The following is a 26895-nucleotide window of genomic DNA, read 5'->3' as shown; positions in this document are numbered from 1 at the left end:
ACTTCTGTGCCCTTGATGTTTCTGTCAGAAAGTCACCCAGCCTGCTGCCATCCATGCAACCAGCAGCCGTTCCTTCTAGGATAAGAGCTGCTCAACATGATCTTCCGAGGTGATCTGCAATCTCCCCAAGTAAAAGGCAGCAACCTTTCACCAAACAAGCTGCAGCCACTAGGATGGTAGTGTACAGGAGCACTTGGAAAGGAAAAGACATGTGGAAGACAGACAAAAAAGAAATGCACAAGGATGACTAGTTGACATTTGAAAGAATATAACATGCTTTCATTTATACATTTAGGTTTCAAATGTTTATTATGCAGTGGCTTTTATTTCTGTATCATGGTTAAGCAGTTTTAAATGGATCTACCTCGCATTAAGTTGATCTTTCTCTACACCCTACTAGCTATGACTGTAACACTACATTCTGCACTCTCTCATTTCCTTCTTTGTGTGCAGGAGGCTTTGTTTGCATAGCACATAAGGAACAATACTTTTCATTATGCCAATACATGTCACAACAGTAAATCAAATCAAAAAGCAGATGCTGTAATGTCAGTAACAGGACTGATGAGGTATAAGATTGTTGGCCAATGGAGAATTGTGGTTGTGCTAACTGATATCTTGGTTGGATAAATTGATCACATGGAGCTCAGCTGGAACAGGGCAAGCTCCTTCCTCTTCCTGCTCCTCCGCTGCTCCCCATGTAACTGCTAACCAGCACTGTGTCCTTAAGATGGTGAGGTTTTGTAGCATACAGCTGGCAATTGTTACATTCACTCCTCTGGAGCAGTTCAGGCAATGTGTTACCTCGATACATCAGTGTTTTTTTTGTGATAGGATGATTTCATTGTATGCATGCTGCTCATGTGGTATGTGAGTTGTGCACTAGAGTCATTAGCTGTGTGGTCAGCAGAAAGCCCAAATTATCCAGTAGGCACCATTTGGTTTGTCTTGATGCCTGAAATGTAGATAACAGAGCAGATTGCTGCAGAATGGAAACATTATGACTGCTGCCACAAAGCCAGCATTGACTGCTTGATTGGTTGTGTATGGCTGCACACCAGCTGGATATTGAGGAAGTAGAATCCCTTTTGGTTTCAGTATATCTGAGTTGACAAGTAGTGGTCACATAACCAAGTGCATGCAGTCAGTGGTACCCCATTAAACTTTTGGATTATTTTTGTACCTAGAACATAGAATACTACAGCGCAGTACAAGCCCTTCAGCCCTCAATGTTGCGCCGACCTGTGAAACCAATCCAAAGCCCATCTAACCTACACTATTCCAATATCATCCATATGTTAATCCAATGACCATTTAAATGCTCTTAATGTTGGTGAGTCCACTACTGTTGCAGGCAGGGCATTCCACGCCGTTACTATTCTCTGAGTAAAGAACCTACCTCTGATATCTGTCCTGTATCTATCACCCCTCAATTTAAAGCTATGTCCCCTCATGCCAGCCATCTCCATCCGAGGAAAAAGGCTCTCACTGTCCACCCAATCTACTCCTCTGATCATCTTGTATGTCTCTATTAAGTCACCTCTCAACCTTCTTATCTCTAACGAAAACAGCCTCAAGTCCTTCATCCTTTCCTCATAAGACCTTCCCATCACACCAGGCAACAAACTGGTAAATCTCCTCTGCACCCTTTCCAATGCTTCCACATCCTTCCTATAATGTGGCGACCAGAACTGTATGTAATACTCCAAGTGCACCAGACTTTTGTACACCTGCAACATGACCTCCGAAACGCAATCCCTCTACCAATAAAAGCTAACACACCGTACATCTTCTTAACAACCCTATCAACCTCAGTGCCACCTTTCAAGGATTTATGCCTATGGACATCGAGATCTCTCTGCTCATCCACACTACCAAATATCTTACCATTAGCCCAGTACTCGGTTCATAATATTTTACGATTTTTGTATTTAGACTTTCGCTGTTTCTAACTTTTCACCATTTAGAAAGTTCCAGCCACTTTAAGTCCTAAGTAGATGATCTTGCATTGAAATCCACTTGCTGCAGTTTTGCCCTTCACTTAATCTTCCAGCTACACTTTTATGCTTCCAACTACACTGCTTACATTTGTGCTATTCTATCTTATCACACTCGTTAACAAACGTAGGGCTAAAAGGGGTCACGAAAAAGCACTGGCCAGCATCAGGATTAAGGAAAATCCCAAGGCAAAAGGGTAGCCAGGTACAGGGCTGGTCCACTCAAGGACAAGGGAGGGAATCTATGCATGGAGCTAGAGGAAATGGATGAGATATTAAATGAGTACTGTGCATCAGAATTCACCACAGAGAAGGACTTGGTGGATAATGAGTCTGGGAAAGGGCATGTAGATAGTTTGAGTCATGTTGAGATCAAAAAGGAGGTGGTATTGGGGTTCTTGAGAAACATTAGGTAGATAGGAGCCTGATGGGATATACTGCAAAATACTAAGAGGGGCAAGGGAGGAAATTGCTGGGGCAAGAGAGAAATCTTTGTATCCTCACTGGCTACAGGGGGAGGTATGATGTAGAGAAGTCGACATTGGACTAAGCACAGTAAGAAGTCTCACAACACCCGATCAAAGTCCAACAGGTTTATTTGTGCCACAACCACAAGCTTTCGGAGGACTGGCCCTTCAGGTGAGTGGGAGTTGTGTTCACAAACAGATCACATATAGACACAAACTCACTTTACAAGATAATGGTTGGAATGTCTATATGCGCCTTGTTTGTGAACACAACTCCCACTTACCTGATGAAGGGGCAGTGCCCCGAAACCTTGCGGTTTGTGCTACCGAATAAACCTGTTGGACTTTAACCTGGTGTTGTAAGACCTCTTACAGGGGAGGTCCCAGAGGATTGGAGAAAAGCCAATGTTGTTCCTTTGTTTAAGAAGCGTAGCAGGAATAATCCAGGTAATTATAGGCTGGTGAGCCTTATATCAGTGGTAGGAAAATTATTGGAGAGGATTCTTTGTGACAGGTTTTATTCCCACTTGGAAATAAATTGACGTATTAGTGAGAGGCAACATGGTTTTGTGAAGGGGTCATGTCTCACGAATTTGTTCGAGTTTTTCGAGGAAGTGATGAAGATGATTGATGAGGATAAGGCAGTGAATGCTGTCTACATGGACTTCAATAAGACCTTTGACAAGGTCCCTCATGGCAGACTGGTGCAGAAGGTGAAGTTGCATAGGATGAGAGGTGAGCTGGCAAGATAGATACAGAACTAGTTTGATCAAAGAAGACAGAAGGTAGCAGTGGAAGGGTGCATTTCTGAATGGAGGGCTGTGACAAGTGGTGTTCCTCAGGGATCAATTCTGGGACCTTTGCTGTTTGTAATATATATAAATGATTTGGAGGAAAATGTAACTGGATTGATTGGTAAGTTTGCAGATGACACAAAGGTTGGAGGATTTGCGGATAGCGATGAGGACCATCGGGGATACAGCAGGATACAGATCAGTTGGAGACTTGGACAGAGAGATGGCAGATGGAGTTGAATCAGGACAAATGTGAAGTAATGCATTTTGGAAGGTCTAATACAAATAGGAAATATACAGTAAATGGCAGAACTCTTAAGAGTATTGATAGGCAAAGAGATCTGAGTGTACAGGTACACAGGTCACTGAAAGTGGCAATGCAGGTGGAGAAGATAGTCAAGGAGGGATACAGCATGCTTGCCTTCATCGGCCAGGGCATTGAGTTTAAAAATTGACAAGTCATGTTGCAACTTTTTAGAACCTTAGTTAGGCCGCGCTTGGAATATAGTGTTCAATTCTGGTCACCAAATTACCAGAAGGATGTGGAAGCTTTGGAGAGGATACAAAAAAGATTTACCAGAATGCTGCCTGGTATAAGGGCATTAGCTCTGAGGAGAGGTTGGAGAAACTTGGTTTGTTTTCACTGGAGCGATGGAGATTGAGGGGTGACCTAATAGACTTCTATAAGATTATGAGAGACATGAACAGAGTGGATAGTCAGAAGTGTTTTCCTGGGGTGGAAGAGTCAATTACTAAGGGGCAGAGGTTTAAGGTGCGAGGGACATTGTTTAAGTAGATGTATGAGGCAGAATTTTTTACACAGAGGGTGGTGGGTGCCTGGAACTCGTTGCCGGGGTAGGCAGTGGAAGCGGGTACGATAGTGACTTTTAAGGGGCGTCTTGACAAGTACATGAATAGGATGGGAATAGAGGGATATGGTCCCCGGAAGGGTAGGAGGTTTTCATTTAGTCGGGCAGCATGGTCGGCGCAGGCTTGGAGGGCTGAAGGGCTTGTCCTTGTGCAGTAATTTCCTTTGTTCTTTGTATAATGAATAATTGAGGACCCAACACAGATCATTGTAGGATACCACTAGTCACATGCTGGCAATTAGAGTATCTGCCCATTATTTTAACTATATGCTTTTTTTCTGTTTAGCTAGTTTCCTAATTAAAGTACCAAACATATGTAGAATTGCAACAACAGCCAACAGAAATCAATCAACAACTAATCTGAAAACAGTAGATTTCATTATAAATAGCAGTGTTAAATAATTCCAGGAGAAAAGAAAACAAATTGGGGAACTTAAAATGTTTACTTTGATTTTTTTTCAAAAGTGCAGATAAAACTGATGTCAGTTCATCCAGGAGCTGAGTTGATTTTTTATTCACATAGGAGTTTCCTCTTCTCAATGGTGTATTCCCAATCAACTGAAGCATTATCTGTGCCTGCACTTAATCTTGTTTTTTTTTGCTGCCTCATAGGAGGAACATCTTTTCTACTTTGTTAAGAATAGATGATAGAATTGGAAAGATACAGCTAACCAAGCATGGGTTAGGCAGGAGAGGCATTTTTAATAACTCTATCCTCTGCCACAATGATGTAGAGAGGTAACAAAAACTCAAGCTTAATTTTTATCAAATAAAAGAATTATCTTAGGGGAAATCAATTTCTGCAAGTCTGGAAGAACTGTGATAGCAAAGCAAATTGTAATTCCAGAGGAGTTCATGAAGCATTGAACTATTCCTTAAATGGCATCATGTGACTCCACTTAAACCATTATACTAGCAGACTATAATGCTAATTATGAATAGTCATTAAAAATGCATGCAGGTTTATTGTTAATTTCCTTTCACACCCATCATTTTGAAGTAAAAGACATGCTGGCACTGCCTTTGATCACAATTTCAGAATGTTTCTTCAGATTATTATCAAGCTTCAAAAGTGCTTTTTAAATCAGATATTAGTTTTGATGTATTTCAAAATCAATATGCTTGACACCTCACACATGTCTCTTTGGTTCATCTGTCAGTACTGCAGTGTTAATTCCAATAATTGAAATGCTTCATTGGATTTTTGTCACATTTGATAAGTGTCCTGTTCTTATCACCCTCTGAGTTCTTTGATAGTTTGTGCTATAGCAATTTTTAATGTGTCTTGTATAGTAATTTGTCATCAAAGGATACCCCAAATAGTTAGGCTTAATCTGTTTGGGTTCCACCAGAGCCACTCAGATTCCTGATTTCATAACATCACAGTTGTTGGAGGCTGTAACTAGTTGAATAGGTAAGGGTGAAGCAGAGGGTGTGGTCTACTTGGATTTTCAGAAAGCTTTTGATAAAGTCCCATATAAGAGTGAGTGTGCAAAATTGAAGCACACGGAATTGGGATAATGTATTGGCATGGATTGAGAATTGTTTAGCAGACAGGAAACAAAGTAGGAATAAATGGGTATTTTTCAAAGCGGCAAGCAGTGACTAGTGGGGTCCCGCAGGGATCAATGCAGGGTCCCATCTATTCACAATATACATCAATGATTTGGATGAGGGAATCAAAAGTAATATTTCCAAATCTGTTAATGGCACGAAACTTGGTGGGAAGATGAGCAGTGAGGAAGGTGTTAAGAAGGTTCAGTGTGATTTAGATAAGGTGAGTAAGTGGGCAAACACAGTGCAGATGCAGTATAACATGGATAAGCATGAAGTTATCCACTTCAGACAGTGAAACAGAATGGCAGAATATTATTTGGTTGGAGTCAGATCTAGTACGAATGAAAATCCTTGTGGTTACTGTGTTATAGAATCATAGAATCCCTACAGTGCAGAAGGAAGCCATTCAGCCCATTGACAACAATCCCACCCAGGCTCCAATCCCCCATATTTACCCTGCTAATCCCCCTGACACTAAGGGCAATTTAGTATAGCCAATCCACCTAATTGGCACAACTTTGGACTGTGGGAGGAAACCAGAGCACTCAGAGGAAACCGCACGGAGAGAACGTGCAAATTCAACACAGACCGTAACCCGAGGCCGAAATTGAATGCTGGTCCTCTGGAGCTATGAGGCAGCAGTGCTAACCACTATGCCACTGGAGGCCAATCATCCCAGGACGTAGCTGCAGGAGTTTTTCAATATAGTGTCCTCGGCCCCATCATCTTTTATTGCTTCATCAATAACATCCTCTCGAGCATAAGATCAGAAGTGGGATGAAAGCAGATGATTGCAGTGTTCACTATCATTTGTGATTCCTCAGATTCTGAAACAGACTGTGTCCATATGCAGCAAGATCTGGACAACATTCAAGCTTGGGCTGATAAGTGGCAAGAAAAGTTTATGCCATGCAAGTGCCAAGCAATGGGCATCATCAAGAAAATAAAATCTAACCATCCTCCCTTGACATTCATTGGCATTATCAATGCTGAATCCCCCACTATCAACATCCTGCAGGGTCACTGTTGACTAGTAACTGAACTGTACCAGACATATAAAACTTTGGCTACAAAAGCAAGTCAGAGGCTGGAAATTCTGAAACACGTAACTCAATTCCTGTCCCCTTAAATCCTGTCCACCATCTGTAAGGCACAAATCAAGACTGTGATAGAATACCCTGAACTTGCCTCCAAAAACACTAAAAGAGCTTGATACCATCCATCAAAACAGCCAACTTGACTGGAACCCCGTCTAATACTAAGCATTCACTTCCTTTGCCACTGAGGGACAGTCAAGTCTCCTTCAACAATCCAAATCTAGAATCACCTAGAATGACAAGAACAACAAATGTATTGGAATACTACCATCTGCATGTTCCCCTCCAAGCCATACACCATCCCAATTTTGAACTGTGTTGCTGTTTCTCCATGTTGCAAGGTCAAAATCCTGGAACTTCCTTCTGAACAACATTGTTTGGGTTTACCTTCACCATATGGACTGCAGCAGTTCTCATGTACAATTAGAGATGGAAAATAAATGCTTGCCTGGCCAACAGCTTCCACATCCCATGAAAAAAAAACTTCAAATATTTTATCCAGTTTCTACTAAATGTGAGAAGGGAGTCCATTATGAGTCTTTAGGTTTTCTTATAAGTTTGTGCATGGAAATTGTGTGAACAAACAGATACTCTATTTTGTAATACTTATGTCCATACTTGATGACATCTCAACTGTATTTGTTTTGCTTTAAATCTGCTGTTCAGAATTGCCAGTCTTTTTCTTCTAAAATGATTCACCAGTGAATGGTATTCCGGTGACACAATTAAGACTTGAATCTGTGGGAAGAATTTTCTGTGGTGGGACAGGACTCTGATGTCAGGGTCAAATTCAGGTCCCAGCCCTGCACCTTGTCAGCAGCAGACACTCAACGTTTTTGCCTTGTTTTGGTTTTTGCTGGTTTGGCCAATTCACGACCAGGTGATGCACTCATTGTCCGAGCTCCACACAGACAGTCACCCTGGGCCCAGATGCTGTTAAAGAGACAACTGGAACAACCAGATTTGAAGTAAAAAAAATCAGATTTCATATGTCAATCAAAAGTTTGATGCCATTTTAATAGAGTCTAAAAATTGAGAGTTAAAGCAACTCTGAATAGTTTGTATGAAGTCAAGACAAAGAAATTCTAATGGGGGTTTATTTAAAAGTTGGATTCAGAATTCACTGTTAAAACTAGCATAGAAACTTTGTTAAAAAGGACAATTGGAAAACCTGGACTGGAGTTTTGAATGCAAACCACTGATGAAAAGCATTATTGGAAAAGATGATGTTAAAGTGTGTTTTGGGAGTGGAGTTTAGAAACTCCATGTGACAATCATCCAGAGGATCTCTGAGGAGAAATCCACAGACATTAACCTGGGTTCAGAGCAAAGTGTGCATTTGACCACAGCCAATCTATGTGCTTAAAGGGTCTTTACGTTTCTGAGGCCATTGTTACTTAAAATACAGTTTAAAATCTGTGTATAGTTGTGAAACTAAGGAGGGAATAATGGAGCATTGTAACATAATCAATCCAATGTTCCACGTTTAATTTTTTTTTTCTCTTGTTGAAACTAATTAGTTGCCCTGTGTTCTATTCCTCATGTTTTCTTTTTTAAAAAGTATAAGTTAAGGTCTTTTGAGTCCGGGTTACATCCTGGGATTTTCCTGTCTAGTTATAACATCAATTCAGATTTCAACAGTTATTGGCGAAGAGATTTCATTAGATTCACTAAATGAGGAGTAAAATCTTGAAAAGTGAATGGAAATTGCTGGTAGTTGTTTTCTGTCGTAAAATAGCAGCTTGTTTTACTTTCTTGCACTCTTACCGTGGAGTCAGAGGTTGTGAGTTTAAATACCACTGTAGAACTAAAACACCTGTCAAAAATGACATTTCAGTGGAATCTTAAAGGAATCCTGCGTTTTTGAAAGTGCTGTTTCTTGGATGAGACATTAAATTAAAGCTCAGTCTACTCATTCAGGTGGATGTGAAAAAAAAACCATATTGCTATTAGAGAGTTCTCTAAATGGCCTGGGGAAAATAGCTCTCTCAAAGTGAACCACCAAAAACAGCATTTGCTGTTTATTATTCTAATTTGCTGAGTGTAGAGTTCCAGATTTCTAAGGGCCTCCAGGAAATTCCATGCTATTATAAAATTGTGCCAGGATTGAGGTGCAAGTGAATACTTCTGGCATTCAAATAACAGCATTTTAAAATACATTGCAAAAACACTTTCATCCTATTGATCTTTCCAATGTTCCTGTGAAGGCAAAACAGGCAGAAATGTAGAAAATTTAAAGGGAAATGTTGATAGTTATCAGAGAATGTAGAATCATCAATTAAATCTCATGTCAACCAGTTTTCCTACTTTCTGACAACTGGAAAAATGCAACAGTGAGATCAATTGGTGCTACATTTCACTAGATCTAAATGAGGCCCCACTTCAAAATAACCAACCACTGCGAGGACTCATGCTGCCAAAAACACTGTTCTGATAGAAATTGCACATCACCTCCTGCCCTAAACATTCCCAATGTTTCATAAGTAGTGGTGTGATAACATCTGTGGACAAATTTACAATTTGCAATTCCAGCATATACTAACATTTGCAGTGCAAGTGTTTTTGAAATGCTAGTGGTCTTTTTAAATCCACTGCAACAGTTAACTTAAATTCCATATGCAAATAAACACATTGTTACATAGCTGCAGAGTGTCAATTTATTTTGACTGATAAATCTTCCAATAGACCCAGTATTATGAGAAAATCTGCCAGATGTCAACATTTTGCAAAATGGCAAAACCCTTTGATGTGTGCCTAAAGTTAGTTATTTTAAGTTTTAAAGTTTTACATGTATCGCACAGATTGCAGTACGTTCTTCCTCCTCGTTTAATTGCTGTAAATAAGTATGGCCAATAGCCAGGAGATAAATTAAAACACGAATGGTTGAGCTTTGTTACTGGTGAAACATTAGAATGTACCAATGGACATGAAAACTCTTTGGCTTCTCATTGTAAGTTGACTTTTACTTTTGTTGGTAGTTTTAGAAGAAAATGGCAACAAAAGAGTAAGGTGCTGGAAGTCTAATACCTCAATTTTAACCTAACAACCCATTGACTTCACTGGAGTCAAACATTGGGGGAGGTGCAAATTGGACATTTGATCAGTTTCCACTGAGCATGTTTGGTTAGAATCTTGGCTTAAGATCCCTGTTGAATGCTAGAGAATTTATAGACTTGTTCCCAGAACCAAATAAATTCTTAAAACAGCGACAAAATGCTTTAGATGCTTAAAAATTTTAAATAAACATAGAAAATGTTGGAAATAATCAGCAAGTCAGGCATCATCTGTGGAGAGTCAATCTGAGATAATAGCCCCAATCTTGACGAGAGCAGATTTTTCAAGAGTGGGGTAGGCATTGTGGTCAGTCATCACATGCTGTTATGTTTTCATTTCACATATGAAAGGAACAGTAAATGGTAACTGAACTATTGCCAGCACTTGCTGTCCAAAACAAGTGGGAACAATAGTTATGATACGAAGTTATTAAACCAGTGTTGAGTCCAGAAGGGCAGAGTGCCTAATCAAAAGATTTAGATGCTGCTCATTGAGCTTTCATTGGTCTTTATTGTGAACGATGAAGCTGGCTGAGGACAGAGAGGTCAGAGTGTGAGTGAGAATTAAAAATGGCAAACAACCAGACACTCAAGCTAACAGTTATGAGTGAAAGCAGGTGTTCAGCAAAGCAATAATTCAGTCTGCGTTTGGTGTCCAAATCACAAAGGAGCAATTCACTAAAACATTTTGGTCAGCAGTTCTTAAACCAGCAACCCCTGTCACATGCAAAGGCAATAGGAGCATGGGATCTCACTACCTCCAAACTCTTTCCCATGTCATACTGACTTGGAAATTTATCATTGTTCCTTGCTTGTTGCTCTCTACCTAACTGCACTCAAAGTTTACCTTCACCACTTGCTCTGAAATGGTTTGGGAGGGTAAAAGACAGCCACATCCTGTGAATTGATGTATATTAAAAAATTTTGCTTTAAAAATCAATTCAGGCTTTACACAATGAGAGACTAAAACTGCATCGACATCCTAATGACAACACAAGATCACAAATTGCTCGTATTCTTGATGCCGAAAAGAAATTGCCATTGAATTGATGGTGGATCGTTCCATGCAATTTTCACTCGATTCCTGCTTCCTTTTCACTGAGCTGATGTTTTCGGTCCAGATTTCTCAAGGGTAGTGGTGGGTAATTTACTGTTAACTGTCAAAATTTATTATCATTATTCCACTGGTACTGAAGTTGCAATCAGTCACTTGGAGTTTTGATGACAGACTATGCTGTGAACTTCCCAAGACCCAGTAAACATGGAAACCATGTGAATTTCAGCTTTCCTGTCCTTGCATCACCATTTGAAACCTCTTAAAATGTTGCACCTTGTTCAAATAAGCGTAACAGGGTTTTTAACGGTAATGTAATTAAATTTTGATGAATAGCAGAACTGATCCTGAGTAATTCACAGGCCCAGGCTGCCCTGGAGTCGTGGATTCAAACCCTCCACAGCAGATGATGAAATTTAAATTCAATTAATTAATCTGGAATTGAAGATTAACCTCCGTAATGGTGACAATGAAGTTATCATGGATAGTCATAAATAATTCAACTGGTCACTAATGTGCTTTTGACAAGGAAATCCACTATCCTTACCTGGTCTGACCTATATGTGGCTCCAGACTCTCAGTGCAGTGTAGTTTACTTTACATGCCCTCTAAAATGGCCTAGTAAGGCTCACCACCACCTTCTCGAGGACAACTGCAGATGGGCAACAAATACTGGCCTAGCTAGTGACACCCACATCCTATAAAAGAATGAAAAAAACAATTTCATTACCATGTAGTGATGCTACCAAAACGTTTTTCGAATATAGCATCTACCTGCAATTTATGTATATTTCTCAATTTTTAATTTGCTTTGTTGGTAAAAAAAATTTCAAAAGTTAGTTTATTTTAGTGTTTTTGTTTCCTGTTCGCCTGTGAAAATCCTTTAATGTCACTGGCTGCTTGGACAGCCAAATGATATCACTGCTGCACATGCCCAGTGAAGAATGCTGCAATCTGTCGCAGTACCACTGCATGGCAATTGAACTGAAATTCTCACCACAGAGTGCTGAGTTGTACTTCATGGAACCCATCCATACTTCACTGCTAACTGCAAACTCTGGCTCAGAATCACCCTGTATTGATTATATTATAACACCAACAATTAAACCAACCTCAGTAATCTTTTTGAGTTTAGTTGGTCTATTGTTCTATTACATGTTATCTGTAAAATTGAGCCAGGTTTAAAATGGAGAGGACAGTGACATGTAGCTACAGATTTCTAGACGGGAAAATTGAAAACTACCCAAACGACAGAGTAGGAACCAACATGTCACTTCTGCCTATTTAAAAGAAGTACCAAATGATTGATTATTTTAGATGGAAGTACTGCAGAGAATCTCAATAATATTCAACCCTATTAATACATATGATTCAGCTCTGATAGCCCATTTTTGTTAAAGCTAGTACTAAATGTAAAGTATCAGAAGCAAAATGAATTAGGTTATTCATTTAGTATTGTAGAACAAGGCATGTTGTATTGTTTAGATTCGAGTTAGTTACAATAGCAATGATAATGGCAAGAGAAGCATTTTGAAATTCAATAAGGTGACCTCACTTACTGTTTCTTTCAGATATTTTTGTTATTGTGAATTACAGAATAAATATAATTTATTAGCTTCTGTATCGAGAAATAGAGCTTTTGTAATGGCCACTCTTGTCATTTGTGGTTTATCTGACCGGAGTCATTTCATGCATGAACTGAAATTTCAGATTTCAAAAAGGTTCAATAATTTCCCCATAGCCTTACTCTGAATGGAACAGAAAAATGAGGTTACAGCACCACCATGAGGAAAGTAGAGACCCTAGTAGTAATATGTGCATGAAAAATAGAGGTAAATTAGAAAGCATCTAGAGTACGTTATAATTAAAAGTTATGGGTGGAATCTTACACCTTCTCGCCATCAGTGGTTTTGTGATGGGTAGGGGCAAAAGTTATAGCTGCAAGCAAAAAAATCATTTGCTAATATCAGAAAACCAGCTCAGAATTGTCCCCACCCAAAATTTTTGGAGGGTTGACGGTGGATCAGGACTCTGGCTGAATCTTAACTGGAAAACATTTTGCATCTTGTGCATTTCCATTAAAACCCCGACAAACCAGAATCATGAGCTCCTGTCAATTTTTTGCCCCACCATTTATTTACATTGTTCCAGAACTCAACTGAACGTTTGTTAGATGCACCCAGTGAGGGAAAGTTTTAAAGCACCTACCTTGGAGTTGAAGCTGGCTGCACTACTGTTGCTGGCTGCAGTTCCAGTGCACATGCAAGATATAAGGTGGAGGTGGTGGGTCCAGGAAACAAGAAAGGAAGAGAGAGAGCTCTAGAGGAGAACAAGCAGCTATAGAGTAGAACATGGGGAAAATCCAGAGAAGCAGAAGGTGAGGGGAGGAGAGGAGAGGGAGGGCTGGACAGATCAGGGGAGGGGAGGAAGAAACATATGAAGGGGAGGTAGATGGGCCAGAGTACTTCAAAGGGAGGGGTCAATTGAGTCAACATTGGAATCATGGGTGGGCGGACTCTGGGTGCTGGTGATATGAGGGGACGATGACTGTGACAAGGGAAAGTGGGACAGGGTAGGGTGGGAGTGTCAGGGTCCAGGATTGGTAGATATAGTTGTTGCCTCCGGGTATCATTGAGGGGTGAGAGAGTCAATTCACATCACATGGACTGCAGCGTTTCAAGAAGGCAGCTCACCACCATCTTCTCAAGGGCAACTAGGGATGAGCAATAAATGCTGACCAGCCAGTGACGCCCAGCTCCCATGAATGAATGAAAAAACCTGTCCCACTCCACAATGGGAATTACTCCCACTTTTTCATCTCACCAAGGAATTTATGACAGGAAGGGAAGATTCTGCCTGTATTTGTGACTTAGCTATGCAAAAATTCAATTTCCTAAAGATTCTAGTTTTGATCCTTCGAGTATTGATTTTAAAAATTCTAATTTCCTTTAAAAAAAAGGAAACAGATGCCGCAACAAAATATTTGCATTTATAAAGTGTCTTTAATGTAACAAAATATACCAAGGCAATTCACAAGAGCATAACAATGTGTAATCCTAAACATAACCTTAATTGTTGAGGCTTTCACTGTCTCCAGTTATTATATAAGTATTATGTATGCTTGCATCTAATATCTAAATTAAATACGAGCTGACCATTTTATTGTGGGACCCTGGGACCTCTATTTTTTAATTTATTTTTGCAGTTTGGATATTAATGTCAAGGTTACCATTTATTGTTTATCTTTAGTTGCCTTTTTAATCACTACAGCCCATGTGGTCAAAGTACATGGTGTTACAATGCTCACAATGCTGTTAAGTAGGAAGTTTCAGATTATTGGCCCAACAACATTAAAGGAGAAATGATATATGTTCAGGTGCGAATGCTTTGTGACTTGGAGGAAGACTTGAACGTAATCATGTTTTTGTGTACCTCCTACTCTGTCTCCTACCCTTTCCCCATATGGTTTAAGAATTAACTGCAGAAGATCCTGGTTGAGTTGCTGCATTGCATCCCATAGACATTAAGGCGCAGTAGTACTCCAGTGCTTCTCCTGTCCAGGCAATGGAGCTCTGACCTGCTCTACATATGATTTATAATGGCTTATTAGTTTATAAATAAATGTATTTTACAAGTTCTTTGCCTACTGTTGACTAATGGTAAGAATTGACTGAATACTCAGATTAAATTCTCTTTTCTCCTATTTTTGTGAGGAATGATCTGTCTTTTTAATTTGCCATATTTTCAGATGAGAATCTTTTTAAAAGAAAATCTCTATCCTCTGAGAGAGGGAGCTATGACATATTCATATCTTTCCATTTATTTATTTTTCTATCTGAATTCTAAGTCATATTTTTTCTTTTTGCACAAACTGTTGTAGAACAATCTTGTTCTAAATACTTATAAAGCAACTTCTTTAACTAATTTCATTTGAAAAAATGAGTTCTCTCACATCAAGTCACTGGAGAAATTGTGCAATTAGAAATTGAATAAACTCATCTTGCTATAACTGAACCCAGGACAAAAACTATGGAATTTTGTATTCATTATTTTAAATCACATAAGTCCTTTAGGAGGACCAGTCCCCAGTCATTTCTTGCTTGATTAAAAAATAGTATCAGTTTAAAAGAATCTTTACGTGTCATACCTTACAGATGTTTCTATCTTTTACAGCCAGTCAATCAAGGCCATCATTACCAGAATGAAATGCTCCTGACTCTGTCTCAGAAAAAAATGAATCCACTTCTTCTTTCAAACCCACGGTGAGCAGAGATAATGACAATACGTTGCAGGTTTTTCATTAATATTATCAAAGTTTCATCTTAATGTGTTTCAGTATTCATACAAATATCTCAATTAGCTTTACACTCCTACCAAAATTTGCCTCTGCAATCTTTTCTTTGTATTTTTCACCCATCTCAGGATTAGACCAGTTTGTCCAGGGAAAAAAAAACTCAAACATATTTCTGATGTTAGATTTATCAAACATGTGATTTATTTTAGTAGAAGTTATTATGAATTCTCCCTTGGAATCCCTCTTATCTTTTATTAATCACATGTCTGTATGGATATGTTTCTGTGGTTAAATCTTTGAGGAATGTTAACACTATTTTGGTTAATAGCTTCATTGTACTTTTATCTTTTAGGATTGGGAGAAAATTTCACATTTATTGAGTTTTCTTTACTGAGTTTTCATAGTCTGTCTGCTTTATATCTTTAAGCAGAACAAAACATTAAAAAATGTAATCTGGCATTGTGTGTCTTCTACCCACTTAATTTCAATGAACATGCAACCTAGTAGTGCTAGTGTTGGGACACTTTCGTAGAGGAAAATCACATCAGACACATGCTTCATTAAATAGTCCCAAAATGCAGAAAGGATGTTTCAGTCAGATCGGCATTATCAGAATATCATCAATTGAACCAGACAGCCTTCATGCCACCAGAAATGACTAAGATGAGAGAATCAGGCTACTGCTACACTTCTTCAAACTACCAATCAATTCCAGTTGTAATTATTTTATAACTGAAAAATGTATTGTTGAAAAAGGAGATATGCCGTCAAAGTTTTTCATATCATACTCATCAGGATGGTTTGCAAGAATACCAACAGTAAAGGGAATAACAATGCTGCATGAGAAGAGAGTACTCATTGGTTGGCAAGTGGCATTGGTAGAGGCATTGCCATGGAGAATGTACCTATTCCCTGGTTCAATCCACATGGCAATGCCGTGACCAATTAATCAGCCCGCTGGGTTTGACTTTAAACATAGCTTCGCAGTTAACTGTTCCCGGGTGCATTCTCCAAGGCAATACCTCTACCAATAAAATTCCCTTGCCAGCTGGTTGGCAAGTATAAATTGTTGTTCCCTTTACTATTGATATTCTTGTGAACTATCCTGATGAAAAGCTAAAAACAGCATGGTACTTTTTTCAGCAATTCTTTAGTTCTGTAGTACCAAACAACTAACTGATTGAATATCTGCCATGCATGAAAAGATAGTTTCCACAGCTGAGGTTGAAAGCATTCATTATTTGTATGCCTGGAAGAAATAGGCTCAGTCCTTTTGCAATTTTTTTTGTTTAAGAGTTACTATAATTTATTATCTCCAAACTGCAATTAAGAATCTGTGTAAAAGTTTTCTTTTTATTCTTTCATTGGATATGAGTGTCACTAGCAAAGCCAGAATTTGTTGCCCGTCTTTAGTTGCCTTGAACTGAATGGCTTGTGAACTATTTTAGGAGTTTAGAGGCAGCCACTTTGTTGTTGATCAATAATCAATGATGGTCATGGTCACCATCTCTGAGACTAGTTTTGTATTCCAGATTAATTGAAATTTTAAATTTCCACCAACCAGGATAGTCAACTGCGTATTCAGCCCATATTCTTCTTCTTTAGCTTTGCATCATTGTCAACAATAAGCACCTATTGTCCATCTGTGAGTCTTCAGGTGGGAGTACAGTCCAATTCAAGCAAGGCATTATCGGTTGCAGTGGGGACATCATACCTCATTATTTGCTGATGCAAATTTGCATACTCCTTCCTGTGATAGCACTTTTCTGTGTCAATCTGAAGATAGTGGGCAGGATTTTACGATCTTGCTTGGGCAAGACTAGAAATTCCTGCCTGAGGTCAATGGAGATTTCCACTGTCGGATGCTCGCCTGAGCCGATTCTGTGGCGGGCGAGGTGATACAGTTCCAGCCATACTTTTCCATTTTCCATGCTCCAGTGTAAGGACTTTGGCAACAAGTGCTTCAGTCATGAGTAGACTGTTCCCAGTAGTTTTTTTTTCTGTTCTATCATGGGACTTTGTCACATAGAGGGTTATAGGTAAGCCTAGTAGGTAGGGACATGTTCGGTGCAACTTGTGGGCAGAAGGGCCTGTTTGTGCTGTAGTTTTTTCCATGTTCTAAGTCAATCCTGAATGAAATAATATCTTGCGTGCATGAATTCTTGTATCTTAGTTCTGGCCACCCAACAGGTTTAATGGCAGAATCAAGCTCTCAGCATCAAGTACAATGCATTTTTTAGCCAGTGATCATTATCCATTCTAACAACATGGCCTAACTATTGTAGCCATGCAGCTTGAATATTCCCATGAGTGAGTACCTAAGGTACTGCAGTACCTTAGCTCAATGCTGCAAATGGATCCCATGGACTTTTCTGAAGCAAAGCATATGAAATGAATTCACTGTTCCTGCTTTTGATATGTAGTTCAACACCATTCAGCAGTCTGCTTAGTACACAGACGCTATAAATTCTGAATCATTAGGTAGTGGTGAGTGTGGGCTTTTTCTATGCTCTTTCCTAAAGCTTTCCAAAGGCCTCAGCAGAACTATAAACAGGAAATGTTTGTATCAAATATATCAATTATATAGAATATATGCAGAGAACTACAATCTCTGTTACAGGAATCATCTACTACTCACTAACCTCATTGCATATCTATGGTGATGCTTATATAACATTTACGATAGTTAAAGTTCATGTTCTCTACCTGCTGTTAAATTTAGCTATAATGAATTAAGACGCAATGGCTAAAATACCAAGTAAGTAGTCTTAGAACACCAGGTTAAAGTCCAAAAGGTTTATTTGGTAGCACGATCTTTCGGAACGCTGCTCCTTCAACAGGCACTCACCTGATGAAGTAATGGTGCTCTGCAAGCTCATGCTACCAAATAAACCTGTTGAACTTTAACCTGATGTTGTGAGACAACTTACTGTGCCTACCCCAGTCCAACGCCAGCAACTTCACATTATGGCTAAAATACCAATTAAGCTAGCTATTATAGCATGAAGTTTTTCTAAAATTACTTGCATGTCGGGGCTATTTAATGAATGCATGATAAAACTGCATTTGATGTAAACTTTAATACTTTATACTCATTTAGAAATTTGTTGCAACTTCCTAGCTCCCCAGCATCAGATTTTAGGTGTACCCAAAGATGTGCTAAAGAATCCAATTTGAAGGTTTCCAGGAAAGGGTATACCCGACAATTGTCCGGAAGGGATAACTTCCCCCACGTAATTGCACTGGGCTAAGAAACATCCAACAAAGAGATTTAAATCCCTAACTTCAAATGGTTTTACTCTGATAATTACTCTGAAAGAGAAGGTTAAAAAGCACTTCTAACTTCATAGTATTTATTTTCAGGAGCTCTTCCTGTCTGACTCCCTACCCTACATCGTATTCGTTTACCTTAGACAGTTATCTTCTCACTGACTTGTTAATTGTTAATGGGCTCTTTAAACTCACCTACTTTACAGCAGCTGGTACTGTATAAAAGGGGCATGTCCTCCTTAACTCCACCCCTTTTACTCTTCGCCACCTAAGCTGAGGACCCGCTTTGCTGCTTGGCTGTCATGCAGACTGATTTAACTGGACAAATACAAATTTCCATAGACCATTTTTCATAACTTGAGGCAAGTTAAACCACCTTTCACATGTGAATTGTTGAGACAAGATAAACAAAGTTTCACATGGATATTGTTAGGGTCCGGACCAGAACCCCAAAGTATATTCTGAAGGCAGACTAGACTCCAAACGTTTTTCTATTTTCGCATAAATGTGAGGAAAGGATATTTCCTTCTAGGAATTATTCCACTCTCAAAGTAGGAATTTTTATAGTGAAACAAACTTTATTTAATAGCACAGTTTATATCTAACTCTAACAAATGAAGCAACCTAACTCTTGATGGTTGAACAATATTTTAAGAATGAAAAGGAAACAACTTTCATTTCTAACTTATCGCTTTCCATTCCAAATAAGCAACATTTTTCTTCAAGACATAAAGATAAATTTAAGTACAGTTAGCAATCACAAAGATACTTGTTATAATAATTTTTATAATTTTTGTAATTATGTATGTTTTTCTTTACTCATTAACCACATCATCATATGACCCTGTTAATCACTCTAAGCAGAACTCCCAGGGGAGCTTAAAGTCCATTAACTTTACTTAACATAACGACTTACAAGGTTGAAATGAGTAATTAATCTGCTCTCCCAAAATCTGAGCTGCATTCCCAACTAGACATACCAACTGCCTCTGGCATAACCCTGTATTTTTAAACATTCCCCTCAAACACAAATATGTGTTAGAAGGATAAAAACAGAAAGTCAAAGGGTACAATGTGTTCTGAAATGCCTCAAAACTGAAAGTGCAGGACACTGAAACACTTTGCAGCATTTGAGGGTTTTATAATTGTGAAATGGAATCTGCCTTCATGCATCAAAAAAGTGATAAAATCACTTTGATATGTCAAAGAAGTGAATTGATAAAAAAAAATCAACTATTTATTTAACTGGTCTTTAATATAAATGGAAATTTTCATTTTATGTTGTTTCAAAAAAGATAAGTTATCTTCACTAGCTTCAATTCATAAAATGCATTAACTTTTATCAAATTATAAATTTGTCGGTAACATTCATTGGAAGGATTCTCCAAAAGATCAGCCTCTGAAATAGCCCATAAGTCACACTCTTTCCCTTATTCCAAAGACTGGCATTCATTTTCCAAAGTACAGTTATTGTTCTTCAGGAATAGATTCATCCTATATTTTGAGTATAAAAAATCAACATTAACATTGCATTTTAAGAAAATTCTTATCAGACCATGACCTGCACAAGAAATTAACCATTCTGGTTTTAAAACTAGTGAAAAAAAATGATAAACATAGAAGAATTACATTTTATAGAGTTTGTATGTTATATAAATTGCTACTTGCATACATGTTCCTGGTTATACATAGTGCATGATGTATGTTATATCATTTGAAAATGAATTTATTACTAATGTCTGAGGATTCTCCCTGATTTTTTTTATGCTTATTGAGGTAATTGCATTAGTGCTGGGTGGTGGAAATTTTCCCATTTTGGTCAGTCAGGCTGGGTTTTCAGCACATTTGTAGTGGGCAGGGGCAGAAAAATATTGTGACAAGGCCAAAAATCAGATTTACAGAGTCATAAAACCACATTATGATTGCGTGCTCCAGCCATCAATGGCAGGCCACATTTCCCTCTGCACAAAGGTTGGGAATGTCATTTCAATGTTAATGCATGTTATTAAAAGGTTTCCTTGGTGGATTCATCCCCCACGTTGGATCGTCCTGGCGCAACTGCATGCAATTGGAATGACATGTTTCAGCACATGCACCTGGCAACTTGCACTTTGCTTCTCACCTTACGGTTAGTTTGTCTACCTTGCATCATGCTGCAGTCATGGGAATCTGCGCCAGGCTTATTTGCAGATAAGCAAGAACCAATGTCTAGGAATCTGGTGACTCACATTTGTCACGTTATTCAGGAATTAACGCCGGGGTACTGAGACAGCATCCATTGCTGGTGGCTGGTGAAGTAACAGCCGCTCTGAACCTCTATTCCAGTGGTTCCTTCCAGAGATCTGCAGACGATCTTTGCAGAATCGCTCAAGTGTCTATGCATAACTTAATCTATGAGGTTACTGACATCCTTTTTTGCCAATGCCCACAATTATGTCAACTTCCGATCAAGATCAAGGAAGCCAGAGTACTGATACTGGCAGATTTCCACAAGTACAGGGTGCCAGCAACTGCATTCATCTCTATGAAATCTCTCAGGCAACAGGCACTTTAATGCATTAATTAAAAAGTTACCATTCGCTCAATGTTTAGCGTGTCTGTGACTGTAAAAAAACTGATCATGCAGGTTCATGCCACATATCCAGAAAGTGTCCATGATTCAAACATATTGAGTAGATTGCAGCAGACCCCAGATTTCTTCGAGGGACTACACAGGATCAAGGGCTAGCTCCTCAATGGCAAAGGATACCCACAAAGGATGGCAGATGATGCTCATGCAATGGTCTCAGACTCCTGCAGAGAGAAGGTACAGCAAGGTTCACAGTGCCACCCCAGCATTGGAAAGCAAACCATAGGCATTCTAACAACATCAGGGTAAAGTCCAACAGGTTTATTTAGTAGCACAAGATTTTGGAGTGTTGCCCCTTCATCAGGTGATCACCTGATGTAGGGGCAACACTCCGAAAGCTCGTGCTACCAAATAAACCTGTTGGACTTTACCCTGGTATCGTGAGACTACTTACTGTGCTTTCCCCAGTCCAACGCTAGCAACTCCACATCATAGGCATTCTAAAGATACAATTCCACTCGACAGATATGGCAAATCACTCTAGTATAGTCCCTTAAAAGTCTCATAGATTATCATAGCTTGTTTCACAACCTGGTGTTGTGAAGGGGGGGAGAACTTGCCAGATGACAAGATGGAGGAACTGCACTTCTCCTCGCATGGGGAGGACCTTGAAGGGCATCACTTGAGGTGATGAGTTCTAGGAAGCCATGACATGAACCAGACAAGGCAGCCGTCATGTAAGGCCCCAATTGTCACCAGATTCCTCCAGGAGGATAATGAATTATGGTCATTACCCTCTTGGACAAGTGCCCGTCATCATAGGCCAACATGAACGCCAGCATTGCTATTCCTCTCGTTTCAGCCATGCGCTTCGATATGAGAGTGATTAGTTACACCGAAGTCTCACATTGTTCTGATCCTCTGAAGGATGATGCACCCCTGGCAGCATGTGTCCTTGCTGAGATGAGATGCTAATTAGAGGGTGGAATGCCAGCATCAGACATCGGAAGTTGCTGCCTCTTTCAGATCTCTACAGCATACCAGTCACAAAGATACCCTACTGGAGCCAGTTCCTCTTCGATCTTCAGCAGTCTCATGGCTGTATGCCTTCATTGTGACAAGGCTCCTCAGGAGAGCTATGTCAAGCAATGGAACTCCGCACTCTGTGTAACATCAATGGTGAATCAGATAAGTCACACTTGGGACAAGGCAGCTGATGATGTTCCACTGCTGTGAATCCATTTAGAGATTACTCATATGTCTGTTGTGCATTCTTCCAAATCACACTAACATCTGGCACTCTCAGTTAAGGATCCTGGGCTGCATTTATCCTTGGATTAATATGGATGCAGACCACCTGAGCAATACAACATCAAACACTTGTCTGCCACATATTAAAATGCTTCCTCACTAACACAAACATTATACCCTAATATGAGCCTTGGCCCTTGCCAAGTCCAAAATACATGCACACTATGCAGCTTTTAAGGAATGTAACAGTGCTTATAAAAAGCACGCTTCAGCTTCAGCATTTGCTCATTCCTATCCCATTGTTTTCCTCCACATCGTCTAAAACGACCATAGACACATTCAGGGTATGCTTAAACCTCAATTTATTGCCAGAAATCACCATTTGGAATGAGCATCGGTGACAAAGAACAAAGAACAACCCAGCACGGGAAACAGGCCCTTCGGCCCAACGAGCCCACGCCGCCGCATCACCCTACACCTATTCTACCCTGCATGTCTACAAATGGAACCCTACTCAGTCAGATTCAGGGAAGAAATAGTGTCAATTTGGTAAAAACCGATTAGCCTAAGAGCGCATCTTTGGGGTGTGGGAGGAAACCGGAGCGCCCGGAGGAAACCCACGCAACCACAGGGAGAATGCGCAAACTCGCACAGACACAGGCCCAAATCCATGTGTCTGCACAGCCAGCAGTGCTAGTCACTGAGCTGTTGCGGCGCCCGTCTACCGGTCCAGGATCAAGCACACACACCAACATGAAGTACTAGGCCACTCCTGGACTTCCAAGAGCAGCCCACGCACGACCCGCCGTGTGCATGCCCCTCGCTTGACAGGAGGTGGACCTCCACCTGTGGAATAAAGACAAAAAATATTAATCATACAGCCTGCCCTTCCGGTGTCTCCCAAGGTTTAGCCCTATTTAATAGCCCCTACCATATCCCTCCATTCTCGTTTCACTCATGTGCCTATCTAACTGCATCTTAAACGAGTCCAACGTTCCTGCCTCCACCACCCTACTCGGTAGCGCGTTCCAGACCCCCACAACTCTCTGCGTAAAGAACCTTCTTCTCACCTCCAAATTATACCTCTCCCCCCTCACCCTTAAATGATGACCTCTCGTGTTCGTACCCAGCCTAGGGAGCAGTCTCTCACTATTAACTCTATCTATTCCCTTCAGTATCTTATATACTTCTATCATGTCCCCTCTCAATCTCCGTCTTTCCAAGGAGAATAGCCCCAGTTTCTTCAATCTCTCCTCGTAACCCAGTCCCCCCATGCCAGGCAACATCCTGGTAAACCTCCTCTGCACCCTTTCCAGAGACTCCACGTCCTTCCGGTAGTAAGGTGACCAGAACTGGACGCAGTACTCCAAATGCGGTCTAACCAACGTTCTGTATAACTGAAGCATGACCTTGGCGGTTGCTTAGGTGAGGGAATGCACAATGTTGTATCCCTAATTTGTGACAATAGTCGTGGCCTCACAAGACATCCCATGAATAAGAGGTGCTTAAGGTTGGATGTTTGAGCACCAATACAATAATGTGGCTGAAAGGCCAAACTTTGTCACATTGAGATGGTAAGGTGCCCCCATCTTTTGATGAACTTAGCAGAGGTACACTCTGAAAGTGTAAAACACAGTTGGCTGACAGTAGCAGCACACACAAACTCTGAATATGGGCTCATATCAGGAAAACCTTACCAAGAGTCAGTGAGCACGATATATGCAGCTTCTCCATGTGTGAACACTTCTCTCGTTGAACACTACATCATCACCTTTCAAGAATGCAGATGAGATAGGAGAAAACTTCTGCCTCAATCTTACACAGCCAAAAATAAACTTGCCATGACCCTGCAGAGCATTTGAAAGATGTCCATTGCCAAGCACACAACATTAAGATCAACACATCAGTGATATGGAGAAGGGCCACACACTGATAATTTGGAAGGAAAAAACAGATGAGAGGCCAACGATTGCAACATCTGCAGTCAACTGGGGAGGGACAAGTTATCACGTAATTGGCAGCAGCACAGCTCATCATAAGAAGGAGGCATACACAAGAGATGTGAAATGAGTGCCATTCCATTTACATTTATGTACGTGATATGTATTGTGAACACCCATGTCATCATAGTGCTCCTAAATCTTTTTAACGTTCCTCGTCCTACCTCTTACGTCCACGTCCGCAGAGAAGGTGGAGGTGGCCTGTTGACTGCTACACCTTGAGTGCGTGGCAGGTGACTCTAAAACAGGACAAAGCACTCACAGCATGATTGTCTGATGGATGAGTCAGTGAAGGATCCTCATTTGGGTGTGCGGCACCCACCTCACCATCGATGCAGGCATGGTTGGCGTCCTTTTCAACTAGCTCTATGGCATGATTTTCGAATTCCATGAGGACCTTTATGTTCTTGGTTTGGGACCCCTCCCTTTTATTGTGTGTGAGCTTGATCTCTATGAAGACAAATTGAGAGAGCATGAACAGGATGCATGCCAGGAAAGAGATTATGGCATGGCATGTATGGGGAGTAAGTAGAGCCATGGATGGGAGGTGGACACAAGCTCCAGAGGAAATGAGGCCAGATGGTGATGTAAGAGTTTGAGAGAGAGTGAGTGTGGCAATGTCCCTTGAGCTGAGACAGAGTGAGGTGCCAGTGAATGTGTGATGAGCTGGTGAGTGTAAGAGTTGAGAGTAATGAGATGGTTGACTTATCCTGGTGGCATGGATGAGATCATTCATCTTCTGGGCGGCTAACATCTTCTGCACAACATTAGCACCACCACCTCCCAAGCCAGATTGATTGAACTGTAGCCTGAGGATAGGGGAGATATGGCAGGCCTCAACTGCAGTCACTCAGTGGGGCATCTCTGAATTTCGCAGCAGCATGCTTCTTCCCTTTGGGAGCCATGTCTTCCATGGAGCAATCCTGGGCTGCGGATACTGTCAAAGCTGTACAAGGTTGTGTTTAAACTGGCATCTGGAGTGAGCAAGTGGGTGAGTTGACAGTGGAGTAAGTGAATCCAAGGCTGCCCACCAGCAACCTGGTGTGTTTCATGTGTGTGCATAATTAATAATTGACGTTACAGTGTAAAAATCCGTCATTGCAGTTGGCAAAAAAAAGGCTGTTTGTACACTCATTCCTGCAGTTAGTGCAATGGGCAGGGAAATCCCATCCTCAGCACCAGCATCAAACACTTCCAGTTCAGTCAAATGCAGTGTGCACTTATACGTACCTCAACATCAGGGGAATACTCTTTACTTTCTTTAGTCACAAAATCTAAATCTGAGTGAGATTTCCAGCTGAAGCTGAATTAAAAGTTAGTTCTGGGCTGAAAAATAAACGCATTGCACATTGGTATCATAGAGAATGAAAACAAGTAGGGCACATCGCTAATCATATACTTTTAAGGCTTAATTCAGCAACCCTTCTTCAATCATACTGCCTCCTAATGCTGATTATTTGTATTTCTTTGTGTTACACTAACTGAAACATTCTGACATACACAACTCACTGGAATTTTGTTGTAAACAATCTTTTGCTTTAAAAAAATCATTGTTGTAGTATTTATTGTTGTAATTATTTACCAAAAAAATTTTGAGAGTTATCTTGTATTTGTGAATAATTTAACTAGCTGTGGCACCACTGTGCAATTACTCACACTCATTAACAAAGAACAGGGGGTGCTTTTCAAGTAGCTGAGCTGTTTAATTTACAAGATCTGATTGAATTTTGGTTGGAGGGTTTAACCTACCACTTTTTCTAGCTCAGCAGTAAATATGCAGTTATCACATCTTGCCTTCAAAATCAAATACGTGCACTTACAGATGACGATAAACTCATGTCATCTTCTGCCGTACCCCCATCTCCAGTATTTCAACAAACCATTTTGCTCGTTACAGTATTTTGAGATTTAGTTAACCAAAGTGATTAACCTGTACAGCACTCTATAATTTGGCCTAAACAGTCTTAAATTTTAGCATCAGAAATCTAATGAATGTGGTCAAAAGATTAATATGAAGTTAGATGATAATCAAACCACCAAATGTTTCCTTCTAGCAACAACTGTAGGCTGTAATTTTTTCCAGTGTTGTAAATGTGCCTGTCTATCTTTCAATCTCCTGTTCCATTGTATCTTTATGACCATAGGAAATAGGGGCAGGAGTTGGTCAATCAGCCCCTCAGGCCTGCTCTGCCATTCAGTAAGATCTTGGCTGGTCTTCAACTTTTAGATCAAACTTCAAAGTATATCTTGAATATATTAAATGGCCTAGTCTCCGCTCTCTCCGGGAAGAGAATTCTAAAGACTAAATTCCTCTTCTGCACTGTTTTAAATGGGAGGCCTTTTGTCTTGAGGCTGTGTCACCTTAGTTCTAGAATCCCCCATAAAGGGAAACATTTTCTCAGCATTTACCTCATTGAATCTTTTTAGGAGCTTGTTTGTTTCAATAATGTCACCTTTATTCTTCTAATCCCCCATGAGAATAGCCCCAGTCAGCTCAACCTTTCCTCATGAGACAATCCTTTCAACCCAAGAAGCAATCCACTGAATCTCTCTGAACTGTTCCCAATGTAAATATATCCCTCCTATTAACTTCCATTCCTGACATTGATTCTTCTGTTTCGTA

The 26895-nt window shown here is 40.1% G+C and overlaps 1 protein-coding gene across 1 annotated transcript in view; it reads left to right on the top strand.

The window, feature by feature from the left end:
- cfap20dc (CFAP20 domain containing) overlaps positions 1-26895 on the top strand; it is a 339085-nt gene that overhangs the window by 250211 nt on the left and 61979 nt on the right. The window contains exon 15 of the mRNA XM_080182992.1: positions 15062-15150. Coding sequence (XP_080039118.1) covers positions 15062-15150 — 89 coding nt within the window. The remainder of the gene's footprint in view (positions 1-15061; positions 15151-26895) is intronic.

This window comes from Carcharhinus amblyrhynchos, chromosome 3 (assembly GCF_965287045.1).
Source record: "Carcharhinus amblyrhynchos chromosome 3, sCarAmb.v2.hapA, whole genome shotgun sequence".
Classification (NCBI taxonomy): Eukaryota; Metazoa; Chordata; class Chondrichthyes; order Carcharhiniformes; family Carcharhinidae; genus Carcharhinus; species Carcharhinus amblyrhynchos.
This window is presented reverse-complemented; position numbering and strand designations above follow the sequence as displayed.